At 40.3% G+C, this 13,759-nt stretch overlaps 1 protein-coding gene across 5 annotated transcripts in view; it reads right to left on the reverse strand.

Annotated features, from left to right (window-relative positions):
* Window positions 1-13,759, reverse strand: part of LOC131137615 (cyclin-dependent kinase 17-like) — a 29,713-nt gene that overhangs the window by 3,979 nt on the left and 11,975 nt on the right. For 3 of the 5 annotated variants that reach the window (XM_058085768.2, XM_058085764.2, XM_058085767.2), the window contains 14 exons: window positions 12,727-12,860; window positions 7,988-8,113; window positions 4,459-4,515; window positions 4,266-4,380; window positions 4,082-4,176; window positions 3,948-4,010; window positions 3,758-3,881; window positions 2,565-2,685; window positions 2,112-2,209; window positions 1,893-1,998; window positions 1,771-1,813; window positions 1,018-1,108; window positions 871-948; window positions 166-287 (listed from right to left, as the gene is read on the reverse strand). In XM_058085768.2, coding sequence (XP_057941751.2) covers window positions 184-287; window positions 871-948; window positions 1,018-1,108; window positions 1,771-1,813; window positions 1,893-1,998; window positions 2,112-2,209; window positions 2,565-2,685; window positions 3,758-3,881; window positions 3,948-4,010; window positions 4,082-4,176; window positions 4,266-4,380; window positions 4,459-4,515; window positions 7,988-8,113; window positions 12,727-12,860 — 1,355 coding nt within the window. In that variant the 3' untranslated portion in view covers window positions 166-183. The remainder of the gene's footprint in view (window positions 1-165; window positions 288-870; window positions 949-1,017; window positions 1,109-1,770; window positions 1,814-1,892; window positions 1,999-2,111; window positions 2,210-2,564; window positions 2,686-3,757; window positions 3,882-3,947; window positions 4,011-4,081; window positions 4,177-4,265; window positions 4,381-4,458; window positions 4,516-7,987; window positions 8,114-12,726; window positions 12,861-13,759) is intronic. The other 2 variants (XM_058085765.2, XM_078798193.1) reach the window with 1 other exon arrangement.

Below are 13,759 nucleotides of genomic sequence, written 5' to 3' on the forward strand. Positions count from 1 at the left end.
TGGCATGAAATGCAAGGACAAGTGGGAGTGCGTACGTAATAATGCAAGAAGGGACCAGAGAAGAATTATATGACAAAACACAAAGAGCAGAATATGAAATGACGAGAAGAAAAGAAAAAAAAAAAAAAGAAAGAACACAGGCAGAGTGAAAGAGACCGTATTTACCAGAATGGCAGTGACCACTCAGCCAGTGGAAGTAGAGGAGAGACTGTGACTCTGAGGCCTGGGATTGGCTGCTTCTCTCTGGAAGTACTGTGAGGGTGCAGAGCCTAGCTTATGGGCCATCGCTTTACGGAGTTGGGAGTAGGGAACAAAGAAGTATGTGAAGTATAGGGAGGCACAAAGGAGACAGAAAGTATTTAGGAAAAGATGAACATCGGGACAGACGAGCGAATGGGAAGAGGACAGTTATAAGGACAAGACAGCAGTGGCAGAAAGAGATAAAACAAAGTGTTTGTTTTGGTGCGTGTTCTCTTGTATTTGATTTTTAATTTGGTATTTCAAGGTCATTCAAATACTACATCTTCTGTACTATATCATATATATTATTGTTTTACTATAGTGTTGGGCGATAAGAAAATGACTTATACTGATATAAATGATAAAGCCAAGTTGATTGCTGCATAATATGAATGAAATGCTGTCATCGTTCGTATGGGGTATTTAAGTATTTACTCGGCGGACCTCAGGAAAAGTGATAGACTAGGACAAAGTGGGCTGCACGAATGACCACACGGCGGCGTGTATGACAAAACATAAAGAAAAAAGACAAAAAAGAGAGAAACAGCAGGCCTAATCTCGTCATATTCTCACTCAGATGTCCTCACTGTTTGCCCTTCTTGTCTAACTTCCCATCTCCAAAAGACTTACTTGACTCCGGGTAGACCGAGGATCTCTTCCCCGGGTCTTTCTGTAGCTGAATGCCTTTTACAGAGAAAATAGATGCGGCTGAAAAACAAAACAAAGGAAGTGAGACAAAGCAACGTGAGCTGGATTTGCTAGGAGTAGTTGACTCACTGTCCGCCAGCGTTTGAACCTGCTCGCCAAGAGTTCTGAAATAAGCGTGTCTGAGCGCCTCCTCGGCGGATACTCGCTTTTTTGCCTCAAACTAGAATCACAAAAAAACATAAAAAGTGTGTTAGGAAAGGGGTTAAAATGTGTATTACAGTAAAGTCTCGTTATATCGATATCGGTTAAAACGAATTACTACTTATTATGATACTATTTTCATTTCCCGGCCGGTTACTACGATGCCCTTTTCATCTCCTGCCAGCCAATTTGGTCTGCTTATATCGATACAAAAGCAGCTTAAATCAATCTTTGCTTAAGGATTTCAATACCAAAAAAAAGAACACGGCGAACGGCTGCTTCCAGTCAACTTTATTTTTCACACTTCCACCACCAGAGTGCAGCACACACAGCGGAAAACACCCGTCCCTCGCGCCTACCCCTCCGGGTGGCAACACCTTCCCTATCGATAGTTCCGGGGTGAATTATGTCCCGGTAACCGGTAATCACTACAGCGTAAGTTTATTTTTATTTACTGTAGTACAAAATTTATTGTAGTACAAAAGCATGCTAGATACGCAATCCATGAACTCAAGGAGAAAATTACATGCCATATCAAAGATCCGCCCACTTTTAATGCAGTTTGGCGCAGGATCGGATATATGGATAGTCCGGCTATATCGGTATTTTTTCCGACTCCCGAGAATATCGATATAATGAGACTTTACTGTATATGAAAAAAAATGGCGCAATATTGATTACCTGCAGGAGGAGTGACAGCAAGTCATGACCGTCATTGTCTATCCTGCATTACGGCAAACAACAAAAAACTTAATTAGTCTTAATGAGTCTAATAATAACAAAAATAATACTCCATATGATACCTGGGAGCATGGTTAACAAGCGGCTCTGCGTTGTATCGAGGGAAATTATACGTCTTAAACTCTTCACTGGTGCTGATGCCAGGCCAAGTCTCTTCTGTCGGTGTGCCTGGATGAGTTCATAGGTCAGATTAATACGCAAATACATCCTTAATAACACCACTTATATCAAGGATTTATGGAAAGAAAAATGAGAATTTCCTGCAATGCTCAATTTCTTACCAAGGATGCGGAATATGAGGTGCAGTTCATCCTCCACAGTGGATCCAGGAAAGAGAGGCCTGCCTGTGATCATTTCATAAAAGATGCAGCCCACACCCCTGCAGAGGGACAAACAATTACTAGAACTGACACACAAATGAGTTAGCATCATGCGTTATATTGTCAATTTAATCCAAAGAGTGAGATTTTTATTTAAAAATAGCCACGTTTACATGAGGAGTTTTTCCTCTTTCCGTTCCACAGATGGCGGTAGTGCACACCGAAAGCTGCTTACCAACCGCCAATAAACAACAGAAGAAGAAAAACACGACGAAGAAGAACGCACAGAATCCGATTATATGTTCATTCGGATTAGCACTACTTTAACAAAGGTTAAATAGCAAATAAACCGAACGCAATTGGAATATTCGGGTCCATGTATACGTGGTTTATGAGTTAAGGAGTGCTGCTCACCACATATCTATGGGCGTAGAGTACTCAGTGGAACCCAGAAGCACATCTGGAGGTCGGTACCATAATGTCACAACTTCATTTGAGTAGGTCTTCGTGGGCACGGACTTGGCCCGCGCCAAACCTTAATTAAATAGGGAAAGGTGGCACACAACAGTAGAAATATTAGTTCACAATACACAGGCTAAAACTTCAATACTCCAAAATACTGTTAATAGATGACATGCAGTTAGGTTTTTTAAATTGTGTAGCCTGGTGATAAATGGTACTGTACTATATGGATGGTAATGGTAATGGTAATGGTTTTATTTCATTTGAACATGCATCAGATTACAATTGAGTGCATCCCATAATCAGTTCCCAGTTCCACATGTCCAAAAGGAGTAGGAAGAAGCAAAGCTTATTAAATCCTACCCCTCCATCTGGTACTTTTACAATCAGTAACTGTTACATTTGTTCACTTCCTGCTTTCCATAATACAGTTTGCCCACACCAAAAGTATTAAAACCAATATTTTCATGGATGAGGAAGCCTAAGAAGGTAACCAAGACATGAGATGCAAATTTGATGGTAACTTTAAAGCAATCAGTAACTGTTACATTTGTTCACTTCCTGCTTTCCATAATACAGTTTACAGTACTTCATCCTTGTATTTAGCAAATTTATTTTATTTATTAATTTGTAAATTTATTTTATAAATTTTTGTAAAAAATTTTTTTTAGTTTTTTTAAATTTTTTTAAATTTCTTATTTTTTGTCACGTACCGAAGTAAGTACAAGGTGATATGAGCATCCAATGCCATAATGGGTACCATAGTAAGTGTCAATATAGTGATATATATAGCACATCATGACTGGTTCAAGACTCTTCATCCTTGTATTTAGCAAACATCAACTGCTTGTATTGTTTCTTGAATTGGCTCATCGTTGTGCATTGTTTGATTTCCTTACTCAATCCATTCCATAGTTTGAGAAGTATTGGATGTATGGTTAAGTATGGTTAAACCATATCATAATGGACCGTCACCAACACTTTGGTGGACTATTGACAGAACAAAAAATGTACCATTTGAAGATGATGTGGTATTATTATTGTTTGTTTTGAAAGGGAACCAAATAAAACCAAGCATTTAGTCTCCCTTGCAATATTGCAAGTATATAGTTTTAACTAAATTATCTTATAAAGCAGGGCTGTACCAAAGTCTGCTAGTTTCAGTTCTCCCTTCTCGTTGATGAGCAGGTTCTGGGGTTTCAGATCCCTGTGGAGGACTTTCCTTCGGTGGCAGTAAGCCAGACCTCGCAACAGCTGGAATAAGAAGATCTGGAAGGGACATAGTAAGGATATAAAACACATTCAACTCATTGCTGATTAATCAGCATGACTTACCTTGACATTGTGCACACTCATTATACTCCCACAGTCATCCATGTACTGCTTCAGATCTTTCTCCTAAAGAAACAAATGATGCAGTGTTAAAAGTGTACATGTAAAAAACACTGTATGTATACACACAAACTCACCAGATACTCAAACACGAGCGTCAGGCACTTGTCAGTGTGGATAATGTCATGGAGTGTGACGATATTGGCATGCTTCAAGTCTTTTAGTAGGGACACTGCGAGGGAACGACACGGGAGAGAGTCAGTCAAACCCAAAACAACAAACTCAGCTGTCAAAACAAACGTGCTGACGGTAGCGTCAAACCTTCTCTGATGGCCGTGCACGGCGCGCCCTCTTCGTGCTCCAGTCGGATCTCTTTCAGAGCTACCAGGTTGTCCGTTAACTTACTTCGCCCCTTAAAAACTGTAGCATATGTTCCCTAGCAGGAATTGTAGAAATATATATTGAATATTGCACTGTACAGCTTATTTTGAGAAATATTGTCAAAACATCTCACCTCTCCTAGTTTGTCCAGTTTGATGTAGGTCTCGAGCTTCCCAAAACCAATTTCAGACTAAAAGAAAGAATGAAGGATATAATGAGTAAGAAGATCACTTGCTCTTGTGTACTTTGTACTATACTCTTATGTGCTACTGTACTTTTGCTGCCGTAAAGCAATTTCAATTCCACTCATTTGCGTCAGTCTCTGTCCGGGTGGTTTCAGCATGTGTGGATGCTAATACGACTGCCATGGCAACACCACGACACGCTTCCCTTTGTGCGCGTGTGTGTTAATGATGGAGGGGGACGGGTTTCCAGTGGCCAAGTTAGTTGATGAAGCATGTGATCTCTTTAAACGCATGCCTAAATGCTAACTTAAAATGAAGCTTAACCAAAGGGTGACACACTTACACACTGAACAATGTGGCTATAGGCATGCATGGATAGGTGCGGACTGTATTTTGCTAAAGGCCACTACAGCACATTACAAAACAGCCTTGGCACCTTCAGTGCTGGGTGTTAGCATGCTAACTGTTAGCATTTTTGCTAATTTACTCAACTTTTAATGCAAATACACACATGACATGTCGGGACATTATGGAACTGCATTGGCACATTCTATACTGTGCTATCTTGCTAGGTGTTAGCATCCAAACTGTTAGCATGCTAGCATTTTGGCTATTTTACTATTTACTCTTTAAAGACATTTATATCCATGGCACAATGTTGGAACGCTATAGGACACTCTTGGCATTTTTGATGCTAGCATGCTAACAGCATGTTAGCATGCTAGCATTTTGACTATTTTACTATTTACTCTTTAAAGACATTTATATCCATGGCACAATGTTAGAACGCTATAGAACCCTTTGGTACTTTTGATGCTAGCATGCTAACAGCATGTTAGCATTGTAGCCAATTTACTCATGTCTTAAGGTAAATACACACATGCCATGATGTAGGGAACCTATAAAACTGCCATTGCACATCGATACGTCGTGCTATCTTGCTAGGTGCCACCCTGCTAACTGTTAGCATGTTAGCATATTAGCTCATTACCTCACGTCTAAAGGCTAATACAGACATGATATGATGCACGGACGTTATAAATTTAAAAGGTATATTAATGTGTACTGATACTGATACTTCAGTGGCAGGTCATTGTGTATTTTAGTGAAATTGAAGCAACCTAAGAAAAACAAAGAAAATTGTGTGTTGTAATTCGTACTGGGAATTGACTCCATTACCAGACCATCACTTCATTTATATAAAGAGTTTCACTCTGTGCAGTTGATGAAAATAAAAAGATGTAGTTGACTCAGAGACACGAACAGTCATGTGGTGAGATAAAAATGACACCTTCCTCTTCGGGCAACGTCACCCCCCCCCCCCCCCCCAACAGTCCTCACTGGATTGTTGTGAATAATTGATTATCAAAGGCAACAGACATGAAAGACATGTGATACCTTTGCTTGACCACCTTTGCTTGAATTACTGTGACGAAAGATCAAATTATGGTTTCAAACATATCTTATTGGACACCTGATGCTTGCTCTCTGTTACGGTAACAAAGGACGGGCTCATTCAAAAGTCCACGGGCTATTACCATCTGTGTGCTTCTCATTTCTGGGCTTGCGTTTACTGATCACAAACGTGACGAAGGGAGTCCCCTTGCCCTTTTAATACCACCGTATTACAGCATCCAGGAAGTGGAAAAAATTAGGTTAATAAAAAAAAAATGCTCAAAAATAAAACATTTAATTGTTAATATTATATCATATATTATCTTATATTATATCATATAATATAATATATCTTATATCATATAAATTAAATTGCTGATGGTCACAAGGTGGCAAAACTGAAAAATAAAAACGAAAAGTAAAATAAACCAGCCAGATTTTAAAGGGGGACCTATTATGTCCATTTTCCGGCCCTTTGTATTGAATTGTGGACTCCTATAGAGCTGCTACACACAATAACCAGCACACAAAGCTTTCTAGTTCTTTCAGAATCTGCACCTATTCAGCTGGATTTTCATGTTTCATGTGTTGTGTTTTTCATAAAGTGGGGAATCTGAAGATAATTTCATCTCCAAAAGGGCAGCACTGCAAAGAGTAAACATAACCTAGCTCCTCTATACTTATATGTGAAAATTATTTTTACAATATAGAAAATGTATTTTCCTGAAGCGTATTCCTTATTCTGTTCAGCTGTGCATCTCGCCCTCCACTTCAAGGTGTCCTGGTGTGTAATCCAAGTAAGGGTGACACATCATCTGAATAATTGATCCACCTATTACATCAAGTAAGAACCCCAACCAGGAATAAGTCAAAGTCGTACACAAGTGGGCACTGCCACTCATGCCTCTGACGAGGTAAATTGTAAATTGCAATGTAACTACAGTATCGGTCTGTCACATTCGTCTCAGTCACTGTAAACATCCCTTCTCCCCTCACAAAGGTCACTTCAAAGATTCTTCCCTTTCATCTCAGCACGGATCCTGCAAAATATCTGCATCATTAAAGCGCTTCAAGCAGGGAGCCGGAGGCCGGGCTCTGGTCTTGCTTGCTAATCATAGGAAAGTGGACGATGAAGGGCCAATCTTTTATCATATTCATAAAATATCAAGGCTGTTGTGTAAAATGTTAAGTAGGATGATGTTGTAATGAAGTAATTCATACATGAATGAAGAGAGGGGTGTACTATTCATCTGAGGAGGCGCAACCAAACTACAAAAAAAGCGAGTGAAAGAGCAGCATCAATTCAGGAGCAGCACAATGGAGAATAAAGGCATACTCTGCATATTCATGATTTTTTTTTTTCCCCCGTCTCTCCCCCATCCTCCATCGCCTCTCTCACTGTGTAAAGCAACCCCCCCAATTCATACCCATAATGGTCTTGGCCTGAATACGTAACACAGAATAATTTATCCCCCTACTAAGCCATTGTTAACTGTAATCCAAGACTCAGTGAGCATTTAAAATGAAAATACATTTCTGTATAATCACCTATATATCAAAACATAAACACACTGCTCCCAATACTACACCGCTATATACATCTGTGCAATACTTAGTTTTTTACATTCAGTATATAGTTATTCCAGACTCCATTCACTGTGCAATATCTGATAAACCTCCACATGCAATATTAAGGCTCTAAATGCAATATATTAAGTTCTATGTGAAATAAGATCTCTCTAAGATCTCAGTGTATAGACTGATCATATATCTCATATTGTTTGATATTATCTGCATACTGGGTAAAACTGTTGATTTTGTTAATACTCGGGTTGTTTATATTGTTTATTTTTCTACATTGTGTATTTTGTACTGCTTAACTGATTCTGTACTCTTGCTGCTGTGCAATGCAAATTTCCTCACTGAGGGACGAATAAAGGCATATCTTATCTTATCTTAAACAATCTGGCTGTGAATGTACCTGAGGAGATATTACACGGGCAACAGACCCAAATAAGTTGCAGCTGCTTAGCACACATACAAAAAGATGTAAACACACACACACACACACATACTACTGACCAATGAAGCGCGTCGTAGCCTGCGGCTCATGGGCTTGTCAAAGGGCGGGCTGTTCATGGCAAACTTCTCTAAGTAGCCCTCCGGTAGCCTGATATCAGCTGGGAGAGACAGACGTTTGTTTATGTCCTGAAACAGACACGAGAAAAGACAGAGGGCATGTTGTGAGTGGCCCACATATAGAAATCACAGCATCATTAGACGTTTACCTCAGTATGATGAATTAAATGGGCGCTTGTGTGTGTGTTTGTCCGTTTCATGTATCAGAAATCATTCCATACTCTTCCTCACTCGCTAAATGTACTGAAAAAAGGTCAGTAAGGATAATTCATAATGCCGCCTACAGATAACATACTAACTCCTTATTTCTAAAATCATTCTAAAAATACTTCAACTTGCTGATATAGTTCATCTTCAAACAGCTAAAATAATGCATAAGGCTAAAAACAACCAATTCGCTAAAAATGTCATCCAATACTTCTCTACAAGAGAGGAGAAATATGATCTCAGGGAAGAAGTACATTTGAAACACTTCTATGCTAGGACTACGTTAAAAATCCATAGCATTTCAGTATGCGGAATCAAACTATGGAATGGATTGAGTAAGGAAATCAAACAATGCACAACGATGAGCCAATTCAAGAAACAATACAAGCAGTTGATGTTTGCTAAATACAAGGATGAATAGTCTTGAACCAGTCATGATGTGCTATATATATCACTATATTGACACTTACTATGGTACCCATTATGGCATTGGATGCTCATATCACCCTGTACTTACTTCGGTATGTGACAAAAAATAAGAAATTTAAAAAATTGAAAAAAATTTAATGAATTTTTTACAAAAATTTATAAAATAAATTTATAAATTAATAAATAAAATAAATTTGCTAAATACAAGGAGGAAGAGCATTGAACCAGTCATGATGTGCTATATATATCACTATATTGACACTTACTATGGTACCCATTATGGCATTGGATGCTCATATCACCCTGTACTTACTTCGGTATGTGACAAAAAATAAGAAATTTAAAAAAATTGAAAAAAATGTAATGAATTTTTTACAAAAATTTATAAAATAAATTTATTAATTAATAAATAAAATAAATTTGCTAAATACAAGGATGAAGAGCCTTGAACCAGTCATGATGTGCTATATACTCACTATATTGACACTTACTATGGTACCCATTATGTAATTACGAGGAACATTATAAAAAAAAAAAAACTGTATTATGGAAAGCAGGAAGTGAACAAATGATTATAAAAGTACCAGATGGAGGGGTAGGATTTAATAAGCTTTGCTCCTTCCTATCAATGATTCCATGTAGGATGGAAAGTTCAGAACATTGAACTTCTTTTCACTCAAAACCCAACTCTTCCAAATGACCGGAGTCGCTAACAAGGCTGAGTGAGACTGTTACACCGAGTGAAGACCTCCTGCCGTTTCCAAAGGGTCGACAAGCTCGTTTTGAGTTCACTGTGTTAAAGAGCTACCATTTCCTCACTGACTCGCGAGCGGCAGTACTTTTTGTGTCCTTTCACAGGAAAAACAGGACAAATATTCTCCATGACGGCGTGACAATTTCAATACAGTACATGCAACCTCCCCGTCCGTGTTTCTGATGGTCATTCACATCAACATTTATTCTATGTTGGCTTTGTTTGCAAGCACACACTTGTATGGAGCTCCTTACTGCTCAGTAATGTTGTCATCAAATCCAGTGAAGTGAAAGTGACAGCTGAGCATAGAGCGGCCTCAAAACGGCCTTGGAAGGCAGCGAGCCTCGTGGATTGTGCTTGTTGTAGGATTTCCACCTTTTCTCTATTTTTTATGATTAGAACCGATTTAAAACAAATAACAGTGTGGATGTTGCTTGCTCTGTTAGCGGGATTATTGCTAACTTTAGGCAAGGATCTGCATGAAATTAGTATTATGTATAGGACTTAAAAATTGCAGAAATGCGACAAGGACTGCATGCAGGTCAATCCAGCCAATGCTACAGGTATCATCAGCTTTTATGAATGGCTGGTGGAAATGACGTGAACCGCTTTCATGTGTCAGCATTAAAGACAGGAGCAACTACTGTATATTTCTGGAAGACTGACAAAGTTCCAGACATCATCTGGAAGACATCTGCTTTGGTCTTTTTTTGTGGGTTTCCTCTCATCCTTGGCTTTTTTTTTTTTTTTTTTTTCCAGCAGGCTTGGGATTGGGATCGCTTTAGATGAACCATACTGGATGAGAATTTCTATTACAGCTCAGTTGTAGGGTGAAAAAAGCAAATTCCCACTAATCGCCTCCAATGCTGTATTCCTGAAGGACATGTTCTCTGCTGAGGTGCCGATCACATGTTTCCATGGCAGCAGGGGCTGGCTGGCACAGTCCCAGCAACCCCCCGGTATGAATGTGTGTGTACTCAATTATATTATATATAAATATATATACAGTGTGTTTAAATGCAAACATGCATGTGTGTGGGTCCCGAAAGATAAAACACAAATGATAGCAACCTTTGTTCGAGCATAATTACAAACATTATCAGTACAAGCACAATATGACTACACACCCTTAGCAAATACAGTACACTCATATGCTGCGACAACGTCTGGCGATGCTCGGCAGACTTTATCAGACCCCGGAAATAAATACATAATTAAAAAGCATCCGAATGACCTCAGTGATTTATAGTTTGGAGCATCAAAGAGTGCAACGAGAGCTAACCCCGCCACAAGCGCCACAGTGAAATAAGCCTCCTTGATAATACCCTGATTCAATGACTATACCCACTGGTACAGTGGGCCGAGGCTACACATCGTCACACGCTCGCCATATTTGCTGTTAAATGGAATCAAGCTCACAAAAAAAAACAATGTTCAAGCCCCTTTTACTTACTGCTATGGAGTAAAAACATCCCACGCAATAACGATAATGATAATGCAGGCGCCCATACTCACAATGCAGAACAACTCTAGTAGCTCCCTCATTGTCCTCCTTAAACGGGTCTTTCTATAATGCACTCACACGCGCGCGTTTTGCCCCATGCACATCTCGCTGCTGCCACATGACTGCATGCACACAGTAAGCCGGAGCAAGACAGCGGTGCCATCCACATGCTCAGTTAGAACGAGAGAGGGGGGGCAGGACAAAAAGAGTAAGCGAGGGAGGGAGGGAGCGAGTAGGAGGAGAGGAGAGAGGAATGGACAGATTCCTGAGAGGAGGAAGGCAGATGGGGGAAGGGGCAAGCTGAGAGGAGACATTGTTTTTGTTCTCTTGCTCTCATCTCTCCTTTTTCCCTTATCGTTTTGCTTCAGATTCATCTCCCAGTGTTCTCCAGTCTATTATTTTAATAATTATTACCATTTTCATAACAATCACCCCGCACCATCCCCACCTTCTTCCTCCCTCTCTTTGGTAATCATGGTCTGAATTAGTCCGGAGGCATTTCCCAGAATACTGCTGTGCTCATCACTCTCCAGCTCCTTTAAACAGACACGTCATGTGACAGCACAAGAGTAGCACATAAGTGGCAGTACGGTAAGTAATCATATCGAAAGCTTACACCCTCACGTACCAATGACTCACCATGAACCACAATGAATAAATCCTGTGTTGGGTGTTATGTTGTTGCTGTGTGTGGCATCATACTGGGTAGTCTGAGACAATATCGAAAATATCGCCTTTGAAGATATATGTCTATATGATGCTTCCCAATCAATGAATTATTCCATCAAGAGGTGGGCTGGACTGCTTTGTTGTCCCTGGATTGTGATTCTTCATCTTCTCAAGACATTTTATACAATATAATATAAAGGAAAGCAGTAAATAAGCAGTTAAAACATTTTTAACACTACAATAAATAAAAACATGAGGCGCTTGAGTGGTTAGCGTGCAGGCCTCACAGCTAGGAGACCCGAGTTCGATTCCACCCTCAGCCATCTCTGCATGCGTGGGTTTTTCCGGGTACCCCGACTTCCTGCCCCATTTCCAAAAACATGCTACGTTAATTGGCGACTCTAAATGCCCATAGGTGTGAATAGTTATTGTCTATATGTGCCCTGTGATTGGCTGGCAAAGTCACCTTTTGCTCAAAGACAGCTGGGATAGGCTCCAGCACCCCCGCAACCCTCGTGAGGATAAGCGGTAGAAAATGAATGAATTTTCCTACGCACTATTTGCCTACTTTTTCATAATAAATGTTCCAAAAAAAGAGGGCGGCACGGCGGTCGAGTGATTAGCGCGCAGACCTCACAGCTAAGAGACCCGAGTTCGATTCCACACTCGGCCATCTCTGCATGTGTGGGTTTTTCCGGGTACCCCGACTCCCTCCCCCATTTCCAAAAACATGCTAGCTTAATTGGCGACTCCAAATTGTCCATAGGTATGAATGTGAGTGTGAATGGTTGTTTGTCTATATGTGCCCTGTGATTGGCTGGCCACCAGTCCAGGGTGTACCCCGCCTCTCGCCCCAAGACAGCTGGGATAAGCGGTAGAAAATGAATGAATGAATGTTCCAAAAAGAAGAATCCCATTTTAATAATGTAGTCCAAATAGGCATACTACAATACTACTATATAATGACTGTACTACATATGTAGTACTAACCATTCACTACACACAGTAGCACCGCAACACACAGGGCAATGATCTCTGGTGTAATTGAACCCAGACATGCCAGGTGAAAGGAATAACTCTCCTGTGAGATCATCTTGTACAACACTGGACTTCCTATACCTCATTAGAGATGCGCCGATGGTGGTTGTTCCTCATACGGACCCTGACAGGACTCTGGACCTCATCGGAAGATGTTCCGGAAGCCTGGTCGCTCTCTCCATCTGAACCCATTTTCACATTCTCGTGGACAATACCTGAAATAGAGAAATAATTTTTTTTTTTAGAATTGTAGTTAATTTCCTCCACGCCGTCGGTGATAGTCATGGCGTTGATGATGGAGTGTATCACCATTCCATGAACTGGTGCTAGCCTGGTGAGTATAAATTGCTTTGGTAAGAGGAAGAAGTTAGAGGTCGATATTACCCTGCATGCAATGGGAGCTTTCTCATCTCTGTCTGCTGGCTCACAACCCCCCCACCTCTCTTCCCCTCCTCCTGAATCCATCTGATTAATGAGTCACGGTGCAGCAGACAGGACCTCCTCCAGAGTGAAGCGAATTAGTAAAGTGTGTGTGTGCGTGCGTAGGGGTGGATCTCTCTTGAGGTTCAGTGTATGATGTCAATGCTACTGGGATGTGTAACACATGCAGATTTGTGCGACTGAATGGAAATGCCAAGCATTAAAGCTCACTGTGTTTATGTGTTTTTAAATAAAAGACCACTAGCAGGTGCTAGAGTGACATATAGAAAAAAACAAAAGGGAGGATGGTATCAGTGAATATGTGATGATAAATGATTGAAGGCGATACAGTGAAGTTGAGTGCAACTGTAAAGCCTCGAGTTAGTGAATTTGTAGTGCAGCATGTTTGGACACAATGAAAGCATTGTTCCTCCAATGGGAATCCAGAAAGGGTTGCCGAGTATTAGCGGTTTCTTCTTGACAAAAGGAGCTGAAAATCATGACGACAAACACCCCCTGCACATATTACTTCTTTGTTAGTTATCTTCCGAAAGACGAAAAGCCAGAGAAAGGATACACTTACAGAATTGGATTTCTCCAGAAAGCTGAGCAGCCGGTATTAATATCAGGCTTTATCCCTCATCACCTCAATGGTGAAACACTAAACTCACGTTAACTGACACCAGAGTGAGAG

This window comes from Doryrhamphus excisus, linkage group LG17, assembly GCF_037039965.1.
Source record: "Doryrhamphus excisus strain RoL-2023G ecotype Guam linkage group LG17, RoL_Dexc_Guam_v1.1, whole genome shotgun sequence".
Classification (NCBI taxonomy): Eukaryota; Metazoa; Chordata; class Actinopteri; order Syngnathiformes; family Syngnathidae; genus Doryrhamphus; species Doryrhamphus excisus.